General features: G+C 42.7%; 1 protein-coding gene across 3 annotated transcripts; it reads left to right on the top strand.

Moving 5' to 3' along the window:
- The first annotated feature begins 4449 nt into the window (after window positions 1–4449).
- Window positions 4450–20624, top strand: st8sia5 (ST8 alpha-N-acetyl-neuraminide alpha-2,8-sialyltransferase 5). Of its 3 annotated transcripts, XM_023984414.2 has the most exons (10): window positions 4450–4987; window positions 8904–9011; window positions 9365–9460; window positions 12889–12981; window positions 14991–15077; window positions 17057–17201; window positions 17328–17440; window positions 17615–17707; window positions 17979–19455; window positions 19579–20624. In XM_023984414.2, the coding sequence occupies exons 1-9, from the start codon at window positions 4842–4844 to the stop codon at window positions 18439–18441; spliced, it is 1344 nt and encodes a 447-aa protein (XP_023840182.1). In that variant the 5' UTR covers window positions 4450–4841; the 3' UTR covers window positions 18442–19455; window positions 19579–20624. The 3 variants fall into 3 exon arrangements, with proteins under 3 accessions (XP_023840182.1, XP_023840184.1, XP_023840185.1); XM_023984416.2 differs by lacking the exon at window positions 9365–9460; XM_023984417.2 differs by lacking the exons at window positions 8904–9011; window positions 9365–9460 and having other exon boundaries at window positions 4451–4987.
- Window positions 20625–21838: the final 1214 nt, after the last annotated feature.

Genomic DNA, 21838 nt, shown 5'->3' with positions numbered 1-21838 from the left:
CAGAGCTGTGTGTAAGTTGACTATGCAAACAATTTTGAATTTAACACATTAATGTTTCTTATAAAAAGAAGAAGTGATGCAATCAGTCTCTCCTCAACTCTTAGCCAAGAGAGGCTGATTACAATGAAGAGCAAGACGTGCCGCTCTGTTCTGGGCTTAACTAGGTCTTTCCTTGCAGCACTGGACCACATGGCTAGACAATAATCAAGATTAGACAAAACTAGAGCCTGCAGAACTTGTTTTTTGGAATGTGGTGTCATCTCTTTATTACGGACAGACCTGTCCCCATCTTTACAACCATTGAATCTACATGTTTTGATCATGACAGTTTACAATCTAAGGTAAGGCCAAGTAATTAAGTCTCCTCAACTTGTTCAAATCAAATCAAATTTCAAATCAAATGTATTTATAAAGCCCTTCTTACATCAGCTGATATCTCAAAGTGCTGTACAGAAACCCAGCCTAAAACTCCAAACAGCAAGCAATGCAGGTTGTAGAAGCACGGTGGCTAGGAAAAACTCCCTAGAAAGGCCAGAATCTAGGAAGACACCTAGAGAGGAACCAGGCTATGAGGGGTGGCCAGTCCTCTTCTGGCTGTGCCGGGTGAGGATTATAACAGAACATGGCCAAGATGTTCAAATGTTCATAGATGACCAGCAGGGTCAAATAATAATCACATGGTTGTCGAGGGTGCAACAGGTCAGCACCTCAGGAGTAAATGTCAGTTGGCTTTTCATAGCCGATCATTCAGAGTATCTCTACCGCTCCTGCTGTCTCTAGAGAGATTAAAAACACGCAGTCTGGGACAGGTAGCACGTCCGGTGAACAGGTCAGGGTTCCATAGCTGCAGGCAAAACAGCTGAAACTTGAGCAGCAGCACGGCCAGGTGACTGGGGACAGCAAGGAGTCATCATGCCAGGTAGTCCTGAGGCATGGTCCTAGGGCTCAGGTCCTCCGAGAGAGAGAAAGAAAGAGAGAGAGAGAGAATTAGAGAGAGCATAGTTAAATTCACACAGGACACCGGATAAGACAGGAGAAATACTCCAGAAATAACAGACTGACCCTAGCCCCCCGACACAAACTATTGCAGAATAAATACTGGAGGCTGAGACAGGAGGGGTCGGGAGACACTGTGGCCCCATCCGACAATATCCCCGGACAGGGCCAAACAGGCAGGATATAACCCCACCCACTTTGCCAAAGCACAGCCCCACACCACTAGAGGGATACCTTCAACCACCAACTTACCATCCTGAGACAAGGCCGAGTATAGCCCACAAAGATCTCCGCCACGGCACAACCCAAAGGGGGGCGCCAACCCAGACAGGAAGATCACGTCAGTGACTCAACCCACTCAAGTGACGCACCCCTCCTAGGGACGGCATGGAAGAGCACCAGTAAGCCAGTGACTCAGCCCCTGTAATAGGGTTAGAGGCAGAGAATCCCAGTGGAGAGGGGGTAACCGGCCAGGCAGAGACAGCAAGGGTGGTTCGTTGCTCCAGTGCCTTTCCATTCACCTTGAGACCGAGTCTGCGTCTCTCACATGGGTAGGCAGACCATTCCATAAGAATGGAGTTCTATAGGAGAAAGCCCTGCCTCCAGCTGTTTGCTTAGAAATTCTAGGGACAGTTAGGAGGCCTGGGTCTTGTGACCGTAGCGTACATGTAGGTATGTACGGCAGGACCAAATCGGAAAGATAGGTAGGAGCAAGCCCATGTAATGCTTTGTAGGTTAGCAGTAAAACCTTGAAATCAGCCCTTTCCTTAACAGGAAGCCAGTGTAGAGAGGCTAGCACTGGAGTAATATGATCAAATTTTTTGGTTCTAGTCAAGATTCTAGCAGCCGTGTTTAGTACTAACTGAAGTTTATTTAGTGCTTTATCCGGGTAGACGGAAAGTAGAGCATTGCAGTAGTCTAACCTAGAAGTAACAAAAGCATGGATACATTTTTCTGCATTATTTTTGGACAGAAAGTTTCTAATTTTTGCAATGTTACGTAGATGGAAAAAAGCTGTCCTTGAAACATTCTTGATATGTTCATCAAAAGAGAGATCAGGGTCCAGAGTAACGCCGAGGTCCTTCACAGTTTTATTTGAGACGACAGTACAACCATCAAGATTAATTGTCAGATTCAACAGAATTCCTCTTTGTTTCTTGGGACCTAGAACAAGCATCTCTGTTTTGTCCAAATTTAAAAGTAGAACATTTGCAGCCATCCACTTCCTTAAAACCACACCATTCATTACCAGATTCAGCTGAGGTCTAGAACTTAGGGATTGATTTCTACTAAATACAATGCTCTTAGTTTTAGAGATGTTCAGGACCAGTTTATTACTGGCCACCCATTCCAAAACAGACTGCCACTCTTTGGTAAGGGTTTCAGTGACTTCATTAGCTGTGGTTGCTGATGCATATATGGTTGAATTATAAGCATACATGGACACACATGCTTTGTTTAATGCCAGTGGCAGGTCATTGGTAAAAATAGAAAAGAGTAGAGGGCCCAGAGAGCTGCCCTGCGGTACACCACACTTTAAATGTTTGACATTAGAGAAGCTTCCATTAAAGAAGACCCTTTGATTTCTGTTAGATAGATTGCCATATTGTGGATTCAGAGCTGAGGTTGAAAAGCTATAACACATACGTTTTTTTCAACAACAGGTTACGGTCAATAATATCAAAGGCTGGACTGAAATCTAACAGTACAGCTCCCACAATCTTCCTATTATCCATTTATTTCAACCAATCATCAGTAATTTGTGTCAGTGCAGTACATGACAGGGCAGGTTACAGGGAAGATTGAAAACAACAAACTGCAGGGATCTAGACAGCCACAAACCAGAGACAATCCACGGTCCCAGTCACAATGGCTAACCGCGTCGTGGGCTGCGTTCAAGCCCTCAAGGAAACCTGCTAGCTTGATATGCAGCTAGCAAGCCCAAATAGCTCCTCAGACCCGTCCTTGGTTGGCTGGACAGAGACTAGCAGTCCCAGCAACTGATGCCAACTGCGTCGCGAGATACAAACTAAAAAGTTAGCTAGCTAATAAGAACTTTCCAATACACTTTCAAAACAACAAACAAACTTTTTTTAAACAACAAAACCAAGCTCTTCTTCGAGTTCAACCGTAAGTGAGTGAGAGGTCAAAGGTCTAGGAGTAGCTAATGATTGTCTGTTTGGAAATAAAGAGGGAGCAAGAGAGACAGACAGAGAGTATCAGCATCAGCATCTCTGGACCAGTCTGCTGTAATGGAAAGAAGCTGCAATTATCAGCATCACAAAACTGTGTGTTACTTCACGCCATTCTTGTTTGTACTGATTTTGAGGAGAGCTCTTTCGTATATAGGCTAGGCTACTTCATTTTTTTCAATCATGTTGTCTTAAGTATTTAACTGAGCTAGCCCATCCTCACGGTGTATGGAAGGAACACTGGTAAATGAGACTGGAATATCTGCGTCTTTCTTTTTCCCAACGCAGTTAAGCCAAAACCAAACCCCGTTATTCAGAGGGGCGTTCTACAATGCTCCCATTGGCTAGCTAGCGTTGTCTCAGTGACCTTCCAAGGTAAGGATGGAAAGTGTAATTTAACAATTAGCTGCCTACCGTAATGCAGGCCTATTATTATCATGTTTGTGTAACCGATGTGAAATGGCTAGCTAGTTAGCGGGGTGCGCGCTAATAGCATTTCAATTGGTGACGTCATTCACTCTGAGACCTTGAAGTAGTTGTTCCCCTTGCTCTGCAAGGGCCGCGGCTTTTGTGAAGTGATGGGTAACGATGCTTCGTGGGAGGCAGTTGTTGATGTGTGCAGAGGGTCCCTGGTTCGAGCCCAGGTAGGGGCCAGGAGAGGGACGGAAGCTATACTGTTACATTTGGTAACATTTGCCCATGTATTTATTTTCAGAGTTTCAAAGAGTTATAAAAATATCTGAGAACTCTGCTGAATTCCCTCAATTGAAGGTCCGCTAAATTACCTAGGTTACTTAACGTTATTGGAAGTTGTTATATTATCATTAGTAGTCTATTATCCGGTAAAAGCATATGCTTATTATTCATAATTTCTCAAATATTTATTAGCTAATCATGGGCTCCCGAGTGGTGCAGTGGCTGCATCACATCTGGCCGTGATTGGGAGTCCCATAGGGCTGCGCACAATTGGCTATGCGTTGGCCGTCATTATAAATAAGAATTTGTTCTTAACTGACTTGCCTGGTTAAATGAAATAAAACTAATTCAGTCGAATACGCTATGCTACAGCCATTGAATCTGTCTTTGAGCGTTAAGGGACGGTAATGGCTAGCTCGGTCCACGTTATTAATATTAATCAGTGACTGAATTTTGCGCTACGTGATATTCACTTCGAGCTCACAGCGTTGTAGAACGCCCTTCTGGATAACGGGGCGTGGTTTTTGCTTAACTGCGTTGGGCAAAAGAAAGAATTCTATCCATCTGCATTGCCTGCCATTGTCTGTCCAGCCTCTCGATTGAGCACACCTCCCACTCGAGAGGTTATCGCCCTGATCTCAAAGAAATGTCAGGCATTTTTGACGAAACATTTCATGTTTTGTGTACCATCAGCCTTGCAAAATACCAGAAGGTAGAATATTTGTATTCTACAATTTCTAACCAAATCACTTTCCGTCCGGAATCGTAGCCTATATTTATATGATTTATATAGGCCAATGAGATCAATGCTGTGACCGCAGCGAAGGATAGGTTAGTAAACATATCATAAAGACATTTGGACAATGTCCTCACGAATGCTTTCACGATAAACCTGTGTGATTGATTCTGAATGCTGCGCCGAGAGAAGGCTAATTCTGGAGTTTTGGGCACCAGCGGATGCTGCGCCGAAGAATGGGATACTCCGACCCTACGTCGGGTAGAGATTTACTCGGCAATAGGTCGCTTTGTTTTATATTCATTTGCGCATTTGGACTGGTTACACTTTTACAACAGATTCTTTATGGCAAAAACTACATTAAAAGGTAAGCGCTGTGAAATATATTCTACATGTAGCCTATAGGCCCAAGTCAAATAATTTGCCATTCATCTGAAGAGGAGGTTGCAAGACTCAATTGTAAACAATTTCATAATGTTGAAATGTAAGGGACAGCCTGATATTTTTCAATTTTGTGAAGCAAATGTCTCTGTTATTGTTATAATTGTAGGCCTAGTAATACTGTCATTATTGTAATTCAGTGTAAATGTGGGAGTAGCCTAGTGGTTGTAGTATTTGCTGCATGAAGGGGAAAATAAGCTAAATGGCTGAAAAGAACAATAGCAACCAGCCTTCCATTTTTCCAGTAGCATATTGAAACTTTTCTCATGATATTTATGTTTGATATTTTTCTGAAAATGAAGCATCACATTCATGCCATACACAGTGCTCCAGTTGTTTATGGTAGTGTACTCCCTTTTATTTGATTTTGTCTTTGATTTTCAGCTGTATTGGTCATGCATCTTCTTACATAAGGCTTAGGCTATCAGCATCAGAGTAAAAAAAAAAAATCTATTGATGCAGTTTATTGATCAGTAATTTCACTAAATGTTGATCATTTCTACATGTTATGTCAAAGGGTTTATTGTCATATTCAATATTAGTTACTACCCTGTGGGCTTCAATGCACACATAGCCATGCACTGCTGCTGCAATGCATTCCTAAGATGTTTTGTAACACCTTTGCAACAGCAATATCTTTTCTAATAAGGACTAGACCTTTTCTTCTGCAATCTATTTTAGCTAGTAGCACCCATAGCGAAAGATGTTATTATTAATCACGGGAAGGCATTGACTTCTGCATTATCTTCTGGGATGTTTTTCATTGTGAGACGAGCAGATGCTGAGAAGCTGAGATATTTTCATCTTCAGATAATTAACCCCCCCTCCCAAAATAAGAACAATTGTCACACTAAACCCCCTCCCCCCTCAGACAGTGCATTATGACTTTGCCTTACAACAAACATACATGTGCTGCATTCTAACTGTGCCCCCCCCCCTGCCCAAAGCCCCCTCACCTGTGTGTGTGTGTCCTGCGCGGACTACTCTGATGACATCCTATGGATTCATGGCATCCTGACACTGTGGCTGAGATGGCATGAATCCAGCCCCAGCAATATCTCTATCTATCTACCTATCTGCCTTCCTGCCCCGCACTCCTAGCACACCGACTGGGACAGAGGGGAATGGGCTACAGTCACAACGGACCCAGCCAGTGGGCAACAACAGCAGCCATTTTGCTACACAGTAACACTCACACACACACACAGAAAGAAAGAGAGCGGGAGAGAGAGAGAGAGTCTTGAAAATGATGTCACTGTGAGATATTCTCGCCCCCCCCCCTATGCTGAAACGATGACAACAAGCTAAAGTCGTTGCAACAGGTACAACCCCTCCCAACACGTAGCCCAGCCAAACGATGCCTGAGTACATGGGTCTCAATCTCATGAGATTCTCTCATGCCCCAGGATCTCAGTAAACCATCTTTGCAATTGGCCAAATTCTGTGGGTCTGGAAAAGATAGAGACACTTAAGCTTCAATGCAAAAATGACAGTTGCAGAGAGCACTATGTTAGAATAACCAGCAGCAAAGTCCTCCATTACTCCAAGACTATTTCATATTTTTGCAGCTGTAGACAGAATTAAGTCGTGGGCTGCCATTTTGATCTTTTTAATTTTGCAGACTTTGTTTTACCCTCAATGATTTGGGTACGCCTAATATAATATTAAAATTGACAGGCTGATAATAAGACTCTTAGCTCAACGGACAGGAAGCAAAATTGATAGACTCAACAGGATGGGAGCAAGTCAGCAGTTATTCTGTTGGGAAAGAAACTGTTTGGCCTTTTTAGAGACACTGCATCCCTCTGTAGCAGTGGCTGGTGGAAGGAGCTATAGGAGGATGGGCTCATTGTAATGGCTGGAATGGAATTAATGGAACGGCATCAAACGTGGTTTGATACCGTTCCATTTATTCCATTCCAGCTATTACAATGACCCGTCCTCCTATAGCTCCTCCCACCAGCCTCTACTGCTCTACTGTAGATAATTGATAGTCTGCAGGTGTGCAGTGGCTGCACCCGCTGCATGGTTTCTTTAATTTAGGAGCATCACATAGAAGATCCAGAGCCCTTAAATCCATGTCCTGTTTTAGTGCACTCCACCCTGACTGCAACAGCCATGGGGGCGGTGTCATTGAGGTTTTTAAGTGGCTCTCTGAGAAGCCAAATGGGCCTGCAATATTGACATGCAGCCCAAAAAGCAGTGTTAATTTTATCACATAATGTGCTTACAGATGGGCTTTATGTGTAAGATTATTTGCCAGTACACTGTAGTGCTACACTGTGCTGTCCACCAGGCCTTAATGGACCAGAAATAAAGGATTAAATGCACAATGGCATGAATGCTCAAATGGTTTTATTTAGATTCATATGTTGTTGTTTTTCTTAGTGAGTTGGGTCATGCCATTACTCTACACATATGATGAATTAAATCAAACATGTCCCTTTTACGCAATACAGTTAGTCTTTGAATTAAATCATTTTGATTTCTTACGGGTTGGGATATTTGGATTTGCCTTATGCGATTTTGACAAAATCTGTTCAATCCACCCATGTTACTCAGGGAGGAGATGGAATCTGTCTAGTCTAGTAGGGGTCAGCGTCGTGGCCTGGGAGGGTACAGGTGCTATGCACCTTTCAACGTTGTTCTAAATGTCGCTTTTGTCTGTAAAGCGTAAAGTATCTTTCAGTTTGTCTGTTCTCTATGTAACCCCTTAACCATAAAAATGTGGTTCTAATTTATATAATGCGTTGTGGGTTTTTCAGATTGTGCATGAGCATAATGGGCAAAAGTACTCCTATAGGCTAACCTACAGAACTAAGATATTCTGCAGATTGGACAAAAACCCCTGAAATGGTGACTGATTAAGGGTTTTAGACCTGAAATGGTGACTGATTAGGGGTTTTAGACCTGAAATGGTGACTGATTAGGGGTTTTAGACCTGAAATGGTGAATGATTAGGGTTTTTAGACCTGAAATGGTGACTGATTAGGGGTTTTAGACCTGAAATGGTGACTGATTAGGGGTTTTAGACCTGAAATGGTGACTGATTAGGGTTTTAGAACCTGAAATGGTGACTGATTAGGGGTTTTAGACCTGAAATGGTGATTGATTAGGGTTTTAGACCTGAAATGGTGACTGATTAGGGGTTTAGACCTGAAATGGTGACTGATTAGGGGTTTTAGACCTGAAAATGGTGACTGATTAAGGGGTTTTAACTGAAATGGTGACTGATTAGGGGTTTTAGACCTGAAATGGTGACTGATTAGGGGTTTTAGACCTGAAATGGTGACTGATTAGGGGTTTTAGACCTGTGTGAGACGACTGAGTTTTGTCAACTAACCTAAGTTTGACCTGTTTAACCACAATGAATGGACCAAGTGAAGCATCTTTATTTCATGTCATAAAGAAACATAACAAATTATACACACTGTTATAAACCCAAGTGTGTTTTCTGTATTCTGTAATCAATATGTGGTGACTGGGTGTTTTTATTAATTTATTACAAATGTATTACTGAGTGCCACTGTCCCTTTTACACTCTAGATGCGTCATCACTTCAACCATGCACACATTATCTAGGTTCATTCTAACCATGTTTGGTTTGATTTGGTATACTAAGCCAAATGCTGATCCGTCTGTATGGTGTGTCTGTGTGTGCATGCGTGCGTGCTTGCACAAATGTGCATTGTGTATAGGAGTGTGTGTGCGTTTGTGTACATACATGCACACATGGAAGTGTTTGTATCGGTCTGTGTGCGTGTCTATGTTTGGCTGACTGTTAGTTCTCAAGTACTTAACGCACAATAAACCCCAAATAAACTGACTAATTTTCTTAATAGTGCGCAACAGTTTAGCCGACTCAAAGGAGACGAGACAGGAAATTGGACCGGCCCTGTTAATTTCTCGGATGATGGATCTCTGAAGCCTGCCAGAAATGGGAAGAAAAGGTACATTTCCAACGTGATTGACTGACTGTACAACACCCCTGTGAGAAAAAGAAAGGAAAAAAGAGAGATAGAGAGAGAACATGCCATTTCCTGCTGATGTCCCAGCCCCCTGCATGTGTGGCCTGGGCCTTAGAAGCCTCCACTCGCAATGCATAACCAGTATAACCAACCAATCTGCTGTACTAACTAACCAGTAGAGAGACGAAGTCAGCAACACATACTTAACTCTTTTTTGCTTCTGCTTGTTTTGCATTTCTGAGGAATCCTGGTAGAGATGTTTGCAGGGGTGATGATGACACAGGAACCACTCACACTGACGTTTAACTCTAACTTACCTGTCTGCATGTTGACAGATGTTTCCGTCAGAATTTTCAGCCAGATTCACAGAGCTCCGTAATAGTCACACCCTGCCTAGCCGATATTAAGAAGAAAAAAAAACGCTCGCAAAGGTAGGCCAGTCTGAAGGCATTTTAAGTACTTTTACAAAAACCCAAGAATGCCTCTTTCTTTTTCATTGGTCTGAAAGGATTAAACTCTCATATTTTCAGTGGTGGTTGTACTCCAGATTTGCTCTTGCATGTTGTCTGATCCCTTCACCCCCCCCCCCCCCCCCCCCCCCCCCCCCCCCCCCCCCCCCCCCCCCCCCCCCCCCCCCCCCCCCCCCCCCCCCCCCCCCCCCTCTCCCCCCCCCCCCCCCCCCCCCCCCGACCCTCAAACCCTAACGCCCATCCCCCTGAGAAGCTGGTTGGACCACGGCTGCTCCTTGTACCTCTGTGTCCCATTCAGCATCCATCTCTCAAACGCCTTTCCTCCTCAACCTGTGTGTTCGTGCGTTCTGCACAGCTCTGTGTGTATGTCATATACATAGTGGACACGTCTCTCTGTTCCCCTATCTCCTCTTCTCACATCTGCATCGTCTCTCTCTGCTACCTACCTGGATTACCTTTCCTTTTGTTTTCCTCTTATGAGAAGACAAAAATATGACACTTTCCCAGCAGGTCTCTGGCTTCAGTGCTTCGAGGACCTAATGTCACTAGGCGTGATAACACGCTGGTTATTAATAGGCCCTTTCCCATCTGGCCATCCCTCACGGATGGCAGAAAGCCAGTGTGTCATGGATGATCTAAAATGACAATCAGTCTTCTCTTCTAGGCTACAATACTTATTCGGGTTTCATCATTAGAGCTAAACCAAATGAAGCTAAGATGCTACAGATCTCAGTCTAAATAGGAAATATGTTAGGTATGTTTTACATATGTTTTTTTTTCAATAGAAACATGCTGCTCTAGGTCACTTCAGTATCTACTCAATAACAAGCCAATCCAAAATACACTGCATCATCAGCTTGATGCAGACAACCAGCTTCATTGTTCCTTTCTCATTTTGATTTTGTCCCAGCATCTTGTTCAAATGCATTTTTCTGTCATGTTGTCCTTTTGTGTTTAACCTCACTTAATTTTATTTCAACAGCCACATCAATCATGCTTACCACATCAGTCATATTTTTCACAAACATTCTCCACCTCATCCTATCTCACTGAGATAGTATTTGCTCTACAAATTCATCCACTGGTGTTGCACATTGTGATCACTGCCATCTTGGATTCAACTGATTTACCCCTCACCCAGCGTACAAAGTTTGATACGTGACATAATTTTTTGGGCTGTAAATTGTTTTTCTAGTATGGTAGAGAAGACTTATAACTAGATTACAACCAGGTAAAGACGACATAAAGATGTGATTGGAAAGATATTTTTTGGTTGTTATCTGGTCATAGAGCCAAATTACAACCAGATAGACATATTTTGATGGTTGCTAAAAAAATAACAGTACAAAATGTCATTGCAACCAGTTTTGCCCGCTGGGCAGCCACTCCCTCTTTCCTCCAGTAGGCATAATTCCATTTGTTGGGAGTGACTGTAGTGAGATACTCAACATCACCTATTTGCTATCTACTTTCAAAGATGCTCCGAATAGAAAGCACCTTCTCAATATGTATTAGAAGCCCTAAGCGTTCCACCTATCCTGGTGCCCTTGAGGCTGAGCAGTCGGCAGGCAAGACTCCACCAGCCCAGGCTGCCAGAGAGGGCAGCCCTTTCCAAAGCTTATACATGGATCAAAAGCATTATCCATTACAAACCTTTTTAAATACACCTAGAGGGAGATTTGACTCCCTCGTGTGGCTCTCCGCCATGCCTGACAGGGATGCACAGATTTGGGTTTGTTTCTGCAGCTGGTGATGATGATCTCAAAAGGGAGGAGAAGGTGCGAAATGTTGGTCGAATCCTTTCTGTCATCTAAAATGACGACCATGTCTTCACTTTTCTTTAGTTTACTTCTCTTTATATGTCATTGTGCTTGTCTCAAATGTCACACAATCACTACCACCATATTAAACAGATGTTTTTATATTTTTTGTTTTGTTTTATACCATTTTCCTGTATAATGTTTCTTTATTTCCTTGTCTGAAACCTCTTGTTAAGAGGTTTTCAAGCCTCTCAAGCATGTAAAAGTTTGTATCTGTCCAATCAAGATTTCTTAATATATCTATGATAAGTATTTGTATAGTTCAATGAGGTGTAAAATCTTCTCAAATGGTTTGAATCTGAGTGAGAATGATGACTGTGTACAGTATGTACATGATAATTATGTGTATGCATGTGCATGTATATGTGTATGTATGTGGGTGTGCTTTTCATACCAGATAGGTAATAAGTACAAATGTAGGACCAGCAGATTTTCATGTGATCTTCCTCAGTTTTATTTCTACATGCAAAGAGATCTGTAGAAAAATGAGACTACGCTATGGTTAGCCCACACAGGGACTGATGAACTCAGGCTACCCAGAAAGCAAAATTTGGCACATGAAGTCTTAAAGATGTAATGTTCTTGTTGTAAACTTGTGGAGAACACATCTTATAACCAGAGTACAACAAATTGGTCTTTGTTACAACTGGATAAAGACGCCCTTTTCGTGACAAGACCAAGCCATCATGGGAAAGATGTCATATTTTGGTTGTTATCTGGTCAGATAATCAGATTTAATACAACCAGACAAAGAGGCCTTCTTGGTTGTTCAAAAGACATGGGGAAAAAACTGTGTGCAACTTGACTATAACGGCATAAGAGACGTCATATTGACGCCGTTGTAACCAGTTTTGCCGTCTGGGTAAGTTTTCTGTGTCTGCCCTATGCAGTGAAACAGCCTCCCCATTATTCGCCATTGGCATCATACAATAGTCACTTTTCATACTGTACAGTTGTGCAGTTCACTCTAACCAACATACTGTACATGCCATAAGACACAGACACACCTTCTCCATGATAAAGGTTGTGCATTCTAGATGCTCCTGCCATCAGGATTTGGTCATATTTTCTCACAATTTACCACAAGGTTTTTCTACCTCCCCCTTCCCCTTTCTCACTATGTATTTCACACTCTTTTTGTTGTTTACAATGACTCTTGTTTTTGTTAAGAGAATGTCAGTGTTAATTGTTGTTCCCCATGTCAAGTCCAAATTCCCATGTCAAAATACAATAATGAATGTTTAAAATCTGAAAACAAAACAGAGAAATTGTATCACTTTCTGTTTTGTCACCAACTTTGGTAGTTGGTGACAAAAAAGTGTCCAGGATACATATTGTGGGTCCCCTACCCATAGGAATGATATCACACCTGCCACTCATCTCACAACAATGTCTTTACATTAAAGATTAATAATAATAATACATTTTAAAGTATAGCCAATTGTAATGGAATACAGTTAAGTGTATCACAATGTATAAAATATTTTCCCGAACCCACTATGTGTTTTGTGGCCCAGTCTGTTCCATATTATTGTGTAATCGTTATGTTGACTGTGACTATCCCTCCAGGTATCTGGATTCATACGATGGATCCTATGACTACAACTCCACTGCATGTAAAGAGCTCAGACAGGAGATTATGGATGTCAAAGTCCTGACCATGTGAGTGTATCGCCTGTGTTAGGAATGCAGTGATGGGCAGATATGGTCCTCCAGGGCCTGTGTGTCTTGCTGGTTTGTGTTCTCTCTCTGAAATTAGTTTCTAATTTAGATCTTAGATGAAACAACAAAGCCTGTGCACTCAGTTCCAACATTCAGGCCCATCCCTTGTTCTTTGATTTTTTGTTGTTGTAAAGAATGATTTGATGATAGGACAAGTAAGATAGATGGGAAAGTGGTCCAGACTGGCCTTGAACCGCTGTCGCCATGGAGATGTGCAATCAGCAGCAGCTCTACCTCTAGAACAGAATCCGGCACCGGCATACATGTTCTTAAGACTGTTCCACACCGGCCTACGTGTTCTTGAGGCTGTTCCACACCGGCCTACGTGTTCTTGAGGCTGTTCCACACCGGCCCTACGTGTTTCTTGAGGTGTTCCACACCGGCCTACGTGTTCTTTGAGGCTGTTCCCACAGGCCTACGTGTTTCTTACAACCTGTTTCCACACTCGGCCTACGTGTTCTTAGAGCTGTTCCACACCGGCCTACGTGTTCTTGAGGCTGTTCCACACCGGCCTACGTGTTCTTGAGGCTGTTCCACACCGGCCTACGTGTTCTTGAGGCTGTTCCACACCGGCCTACGTTTCTTGAGGCTGTTCCACACGGCCTACGTGTTCTTGAGCGCTGTTCCACAACGGCTACGTGTCTTGAGACTGTTCCACACCGGCCTACGTATTTCTTGAGATATGTTCCACACGGCCCTATACCGTAATTCTTGAGGCTGTTCCACACCGGCCACACGTGTTCTTGAGGCTGTTCCACACGGCCCACGTGTTCTTGAGGCTGTTCCACACCGGCCACGTGTTCTGAGGCTGTTCCACACCGGCCTACGTGTTCTTGAGGCTGTTCCACACCGGCCTACGTGTTCTTGAGGCTGTTCCACACAGGCCTACGTGTTCTTGAGGCTGTTCGAGCTAGTTATCACACCTGTATGAGGAGCTTGCTGAGGGCCAGTGTGCCAGACAGACAGACAGACAGACAGACAACAGCCCATGGCTCTGCCAGCAGTGACAGTGCAGTGACTGGCTTTCATTACACTACATCAAGCCCTCTGGTGCTTTACCTCCCTGAGCAAGTCAAATGCCACAATCATCAAGGGGGAATGTCAGTTCAAGGGGAGCTATTCAGAGACCTATTTCTGGCTATCACCATCTCAAGACGGTGGACTCAAGGCGTCAGTCAGAGGGAGTGCCTGGGCGTAATGCTAAACCAAGAGCCACAGAATCCAGTGTCATTCTCATGTTACACCTCAGCGCGTGTTTAATATTCATATTATAGAGCAGAGCCACGTAGCATGCTGCAGTGTAGCTCCATGCAGCCCCATCCCCCTGTTGGTCAGTTTTATATACCTGTGCAGTTTCCACCCCCTCATTGTGACCATATACTGAACATACACTGAGACATAGACTGACTAGGTGACTTCAGGTGAAAGCTATGATGTAGATGAAGGGGAGTAGACAGGTTAAAGCTGGATTTTTAAGCCTTGAGACAACTGAGACATGGATTGTGTATGTGTGCCATTCAGAGGGTGAATGGGCAAGACAAAATATTTGTGTCTTTAAACTGGGTATGGTAGTAGGTGCCAAGCGCACTGGTTTGTGTCAAGAACTGCAGCTGGGTTTTTCATGGTCAACAGTTTCCCATGCGTATCAAGAATGGTCCTCCACCCAAAGGACATCCAGCCAACTTGACACAATTGTGGGAAGCATGGGAGTCAACATGGGCCAGCATCCCTGTGGAACGCTTTCGACACCTTGTAGATTCCATGCCCCAATAAATTGAGGCTGTTAAGAGAGCAAAAGTGGGTGCAACTCAATATTAGGAAGGTGTTCTTAGTGTTTTGTACACTCAGTGTCTGGTATAGGACCATTTCCTTATTCTTAAACATACATGGATCACTTGACTCTTCTCTTTGTCTGGTTTTTATGTGGGGTTTCCCTGGCTGTCTGCCAGGGTGAAGACGTCAGAGCTGTTTGAGAGATGGAGGAACCTGCAGGTGTGCAAGTGGCAGCAGAACATGGTGGAGACTAACAACTTCAAGTAAGCACAATTGACTCTCAAGGCATCACAGAGATCGCGTTATTAGTGGTCTTCTACCGTACATCACACACATTAGCCTCCTCCTTTGTGGTACTTCTACTCATTATCAACCCGATCCATCTCCATCTAGTGTGACTAGCATTGCAAAATTCCAGGAACTAGTTTTCAATAAAAAGGTTGGAGTCTCATGGAATCAGTAGGTAATATGCAGGAAATCCGGAATCCTCCATGTCCTATTATTCCACATTTAGTTCTATCAGAGCTACACATGTCCTATTATTCCACATTTAGTTCTATCATCAGAGCGACACAGCAAGTAGCTGAATGCTTTTTATGATCAGCAAGCCTATGTTGGTTGGAGAAAAAGTAAATTTAGTCCAATGTTCCCCCTAATTTTTTTGGCACTGAGCAAATTTCAGGTCTGCTGAGCACAACTTGAATGTTGTGAAAATTCTGTGCAACTTCCAGCGCACATTTACTGTGAACACTGAGGCTGTACCCACTTTAAGTTACAGTTTCAGACACTGATCAAGTAGACTACTGTGGCTATTTGATCATAATGTCGGCCTACCAGAGTGGCCTACCATCAAAAACAACAGAGAAAATGCATCCCATAACATTTTAACATGGCAATAGCTGTTCTATCATTCAGGCTACAGTAGCAGCCAATGTGTGGTGTTCAATGTAGTCCTACATTCCATGAGACTTTTGAAAAAGGGATTGTAGGGATTCACATTAACCTGTTTATCCACTTGTCCTTCAGACAAGGAGGTGATTGAAAATGTTGTTTGATGCAAGAAACCACTTTACAAAATAAAATGCATTATTATTCGATACCATTATTATAGAAAATCAGACAAATGATGCTACCCTCGCCTATTGGCTACTTCGCTTATTCAACATTGCCCCTTTAAGAAAAGCAAGCCCTTTACCTGACTTGCTTTTCAAAGATGTCTAGGAATGTAATGTTTTGTGCTCCCTTAGGAAGCAATCACTCCCCCATTGCTGACTACTAGGTTAATAACTCACTAACTAGCAAAGGATATGAACAAATGTGCACACACAGCTACATACAGCACTCGCTCTGATCAACAAAAAAAAAAGAACAGCGGATCTACTCACGACAGCTTAGTCTGTAAACACAGTCCAATTCAAAGTGAATGGCACAGATCCATATATGGCAATGGTATTTTTTCATATAGGGATACTGAAGCTCTGATTGGTTATGCTGGTCTGTGTAGAGTACGGGCTGAGACATGCAATAGAATCCTACTCCGATGTGTTCTGCCTACAACAAAATATCTAATTATTACTATGTTTAGCCAACTGTACAAGTTTCAGAGCCCACAAAGGATGGGAAAAACCTAAACCACTCATACTTGTCAGGTATAGTTCACTTTTTATTTTATGTCACTCAAATATCCAATTAATGATAACCAATATTGAGCAATATCGTGAGGCTATCATCCCTCACATATCTGAAATTACATGATCAATTGACGTTCACTGAAAAGCATGCAGTTACTTGCTGTATAACTCTAACGGAGCTAAATGTGCACAATTGTTTTGCATGGTAATTCAAGTATATTAAAATATAAATATTACAACCAAATAGTTAACTTTTATTTAGCAATCCCTTGAAAACGGCACACAGTTGTCAATGGTTTTAGTAAAGCTAGGGGTCAGCTTGCCCCCCAGCAGGCAAATCGAACGCTCTGCACATTATTGTGACGTTGTATTGATAACGAACTATAGTACCAATCACATAGCCTGATATACTGTATAGAGAGAGACATCTGAGCAATCTTTATTGTGTGACTGTAACCCAACTTCTAGAGAGACTTTCTATTGCAGGGGTGCAAAGTTCTGTTCCTCAAGGACCAGGACTGCAGTGTTGCTCGTTTTTCCAGCAGCCTTGTTCGACTACAGTTTGTTTGGATCCGACAGGAACTCCGTCCTTCTTTTGTTCTCTCCACTAGGATGTCTCTGTCGCGTTGCTGTAATGCACCCTCCTTCTTGTTCACGACCAAGAGGAACACCCCAGCAGGCACCAAGCTGAGGTATGAGGTGGACACCAGTGGCATCCTGCCCATCACTACTGAGGTCTTCAAGATGTTCCCCGACGTGAGTGTTCCAACTATAACAATATATAGTATAGCATCCTGTAAGACTACCTGTCATCCATGCATCCAATGCTATACCTCCCACCGTAAAGTGATGGAACTGACACTGGTTCCGTTTCATTTAAAGGACATGCCGTACTCCAAGTCGCAGTTCAAGAAATGTGCTGTTGTTGGAAATGGAGGAATCATCAAGAACAGCAAATGTGGGAAGGAAATTGACTCAGCAGATTTTGTGTTTAGGTACACAGCATCTTCATCCCGTAGTGCTAAAAATATTTCCCAGCATCACTTGAGCTGATTTATTTTTGTCTGCAGATTTCACATGGCAAGATATAGTATTGAACTACTTTCAATCTGCTCAGGTCTTCTCAGAATCTGCATTGAATAATGTGAATAATTCTCCTTCATTCAAAGATGCAACATACCACCCATCAACGAGAAGTATTCGGCTGATGTAGGCTCCAAAACAGATCTGGTGACGATTAATCCAAGTATTATAACAGAGAGGTACTGTAGGCTATGTCACCAAAAAAGTGTATTGCCATTAACATTGCATTGTCATTGTGCCACACACACACACACACACACACACAGACAGACAGACAGAACATCTAGACTTGAAATGTATTAACGGCGGCAGTTACAATGGGTGTGCACTTAGTGAAATGTAATGTTGGGGCACAGAGCTGCAGCACTCGCATCCGCTCCTCTCAAACACACACCCCCTTTCCCTCCCTCCTTTAAACACAAATCGCTTACCTCTCCTCTCCTCCACCAGGTTCCAGAAGCTAGAGAAGTGGCGGCGGCCATTTTACGAGGTTCTTCAGAACTATGAGAACTCGTCGGTGGTCCTACCCGCCTTCTACAACACGCGTAACACTGATGTCTCCTTCCGAGTAAAGTACATGCTAGACGACTTTGACTCCCAGAGGGGCGTGTTCTTCTTCCATCCTCAGTACCTGCTCAACGTCCAGCGCTTCTGGGGTGTCCAGGGTGTCCGCGCCAAACGCCTCAGCAGCGGCCTGATGCTGGTCACCGCCGCCATGGAACTGTGCGAGGAGGTCCACCTCTACGGCTTCTGGGCGTTTCCCATGAACCCCTCAGGCATCTTCATCACGCACCATTACTACGACAACGTCAAGCCCCGCCCCGGGTTCCACGCTATGCCCCACGAGATCTTTAACTTCCTGCACATGCACACGCGAGGCATCCTCCATGTACACTCGGGAGCCTGCACGTGATTGTGAACCGGAGTCACGCCCACACCGCAATGTATCGTGGGGAGTCACCATTTGTTTTTGTCTGTTGTCAGTCACCATCTGTTTTTGTCTGTTGTACATTTTTCGTATCTTAATTGAAAGGTACAATGTTTTTTTTCTTACAGTTGACAAGAGAGCCTTTTAAACTCACACCGTATATCTGGGCTCTCTACAGTAGCTCCATGAATTGGAGGTTGCTTGCTTTAATGCAAACACTGTCTACTTAATGTGTTTCTTACTCTCTTGCTGAATAAGCAACTCCAACGACCGCCGGTATTTCTGATTCTGTTAATGTAGGTTGCTTGTTTTAATGTAAAGTGGTCTTTCCTAGTGACGTCGTTTCTGTGAAATCTTAGTGGCTCGGTGGTACTACTGCTGTACAGAGATGTTGGTTTGAACTCAACGTTGCACAAGTATTTACACTGAAATAGGGCCACTCTGTGTGTCCCTCACCTCCTCATGTACCTTGTCTTTGCCACTTCCTGTGTTATGATTCCCACCCACCTATGTGCTCTCTTTCTCAGACACTGTGGGTGAGGCAGCTTTTATGTATGTCTGTGTAAAAAGCCTGAACACTATTGATGTTGTAGCAAATCCAAAATATATCTTCAAAGATCCAACAGTTCAACTTTCTGTTGTCCAGCTACATTAACCTGTTTTACATGGGTAAATATTTCATATAAAACACTGTTAACACTCCTTTTTCACAGGTTCACTTTCTTCTGTATAACTAACTTGCCAAACACTGGAAGATATCCTTGGATATTATTGATGTGAAATGGTGGTGTTTTAATTGCTCGCTGTTTTTGGACAAAGGCCAGATGATTAATATTTTATAATCTCCACCACCATAGTAAAATATCTGACCTCCAGAACAGACAGTCCTAGTCACGCTGCATGGCCAGGAGTGTTTCCTCAACTTGGGACCTGACTGGGAACACTCTAGGTCCTAGTTGTAGCCTATATTATGTTATAGCCTGTAACTAGGGCTTGGAGGTAGATCATAGTGTCTTACACACTGTAACTAGGGCCTGGAGGTAGATCATAGTGACTTACACACTGTAACTAGGGCCTGGAGGTAGACCATAGTGTCTTATACACTGTAACTAGGGCTTGGAGGTTTTCCTGGTCAGGTCACATAGTCAGAGAAAAACACCCTGGCCCTAGTTATTGGCACTGTTGAGCAATCTGATTTGTCGCTGTCATTCATGTCTTAAAACCACGCTGCCTTATGATATAACTGTACAAATCCTCTCAGATATGCAATTCACCCCTGCATCACTTATCTAACGGATCGTATCAAACAAACTCTTGGTCTTACTGTCTGCTGACTCAGTGTAACCTCATTAAGAAAAGGTCCACTTCTGCTGTTGAAATGACTTCATACTCTATAATTACTGTAAAATAGAATCCAATTTGCATACTCGTGATGCTGTGCATGATGATACTCTATTATTTGCTTTGTGTGTGCCTGCAACCACCCCTGAAATATGTTTACAATGATCAGCTTCTGCTAAAGTTCCCAGTGCACTGCGAGAGATGGAACCTTTACATCACCGAACCTTGAATAGATTTTAAAAGAGAATTGAGTGATGGATGCACTTTTTCACAGATGATGGAAAGGAATTACTATTATCGCCCGTTTTGAAATAAGATCATTATTGTCACTGCATCGTGTCATTTTCCCTTTGTGACAATGTTGTACCCTTGAAAGCATTGTGGATCTCGGCCTTGGAATGCTGTATGTTTCTATTAGTATTTATTGTGTTTAACTGTGACAGAGTAGAGGAACGTTGCTGACTGAACTGAAAGCATAGGACCATTCTTCTGTACATGCAATGCCCCAAATTACCATGATATTTAAAAGACATAACTCCTAAAAAAATGTGGACGATTGTTTCTTTCACCTGTAACTCAGTCACACAGATTGTGTGTAAAAGACAAAATGCACAAGGTAAATGTATTCAATCTGTATGAGCACATTAAACATTTTCAGTTTGACTCAGAATCACAAAATGTCATACATTTTATAGAGTAAAAAATAACTAAGAAGAATTGGTCTGAAAATGAATGGATAGAATTAAAACAGCTTGAACAGTGATACAAAACCTATATTCTGGATCATTCTTTATATTGTGTCTGTAAATAAACTTGTTTGGCTTTTCTGCTTGTCTTGCTCATTTTGTTTCTATATATAAACATCTGATCTACACAGAAATATGGATTTGGGTCAGGCATTTTTCTCAACCAATCATTTTAACCCTCCAATCACCACACAGCCAAAATCTACTGTACTACACTGCAAATGGGAAACGCAGCATAGCATTATAGGCAATTGAATACACCCACTGGGCACAGATGTCAATTCAGCTTGTATTCCACATTGGTTCAATGTAATTCAACCAGTGTGTTCCCTGTGTGTAGCATTTGGAGTATTTTTCAAACTATAATCTGTTTGAAGTGAGTGAAATTAAACATGACAGGAAAATGTAATTTCTCCCAATGAAGGACAGCAAATGCAATCTTTCCATCTGAAGAGAAGTCTTCTGTCTCCAGTTGATGGGCACATCCGGGCCCTGATCATTAGGGCATGCAACAGAAAATGAATGTCTCTTATGACAAGTCCAAGTAGTTCCTCCGTGTTTCAGTCAGTTTTCTTCCGTTTGGTGCATAATGAACACAAACCTGTATGTGCTCCAAATGGATGGTCCGCAACCACATGGTGTAGAATTTACCAATTTACCGTCTCGTTTCGGGTCAGTTGACCTCTGGTTTGTCTGCTCCAATTAGCTCCTTAAGCAAAGCTACTGTCAGTGCCTCAATAATTAAGCAGACGTGCTGTCTATGTCCTGTCCGCTCACTGAATCACTAACAGAAGGCCGCTACTGCTGCCTTTACAGATGTAGGATCATCATTTGACCATCCTGTTGTTGAAGGAAATGCAAACTTCTCGTGTAATCAAGGTTTAAAAAGGCTTCTAAAGTTTGTAATTTCCACTTCCAATTTCTGCAAAAAAATAAATAAATTATAATCCACATAAAAATGCAAATTTCCTGTTGCTGCAGGATTATTTTCCTGCTGTGTGAAACTGGCTCAAATTAAGATACGGCATCTGAACATCATGATCAAGTCCCACTGAGTCACCATATACCATAACTATTAGGTGCAATAGAAATACACCCATATTCACCTGCCATGGCAGTGAAATCTGAGAAAGACCATGCCATTATATATGAGATGTTGGGACCCCACACATATCATCTATCAAGTAATGTTGGACACACATGACATGGATAAATCAATTAAACTCTTACAGATGAAGGATCTTAATTTGAGCCAGTTTGCTACAGCAGGAAAATAATCCTGTAGTAGCAGGAAA

The sequence above is a fragment of the Salvelinus sp. IW2-2015 genome, linkage group LG4q.1:29 (genome assembly GCF_002910315.2).
Source record: "Salvelinus sp. IW2-2015 linkage group LG4q.1:29, ASM291031v2, whole genome shotgun sequence".
NCBI classification, from domain to species: Eukaryota; Metazoa; Chordata; class Actinopteri; order Salmoniformes; family Salmonidae; genus Salvelinus; species Salvelinus sp. IW2-2015.
The sequence above is the reverse complement of the archived record's forward strand: the minus strand, read 5'-3'. Positions and strand labels throughout refer to the sequence as shown.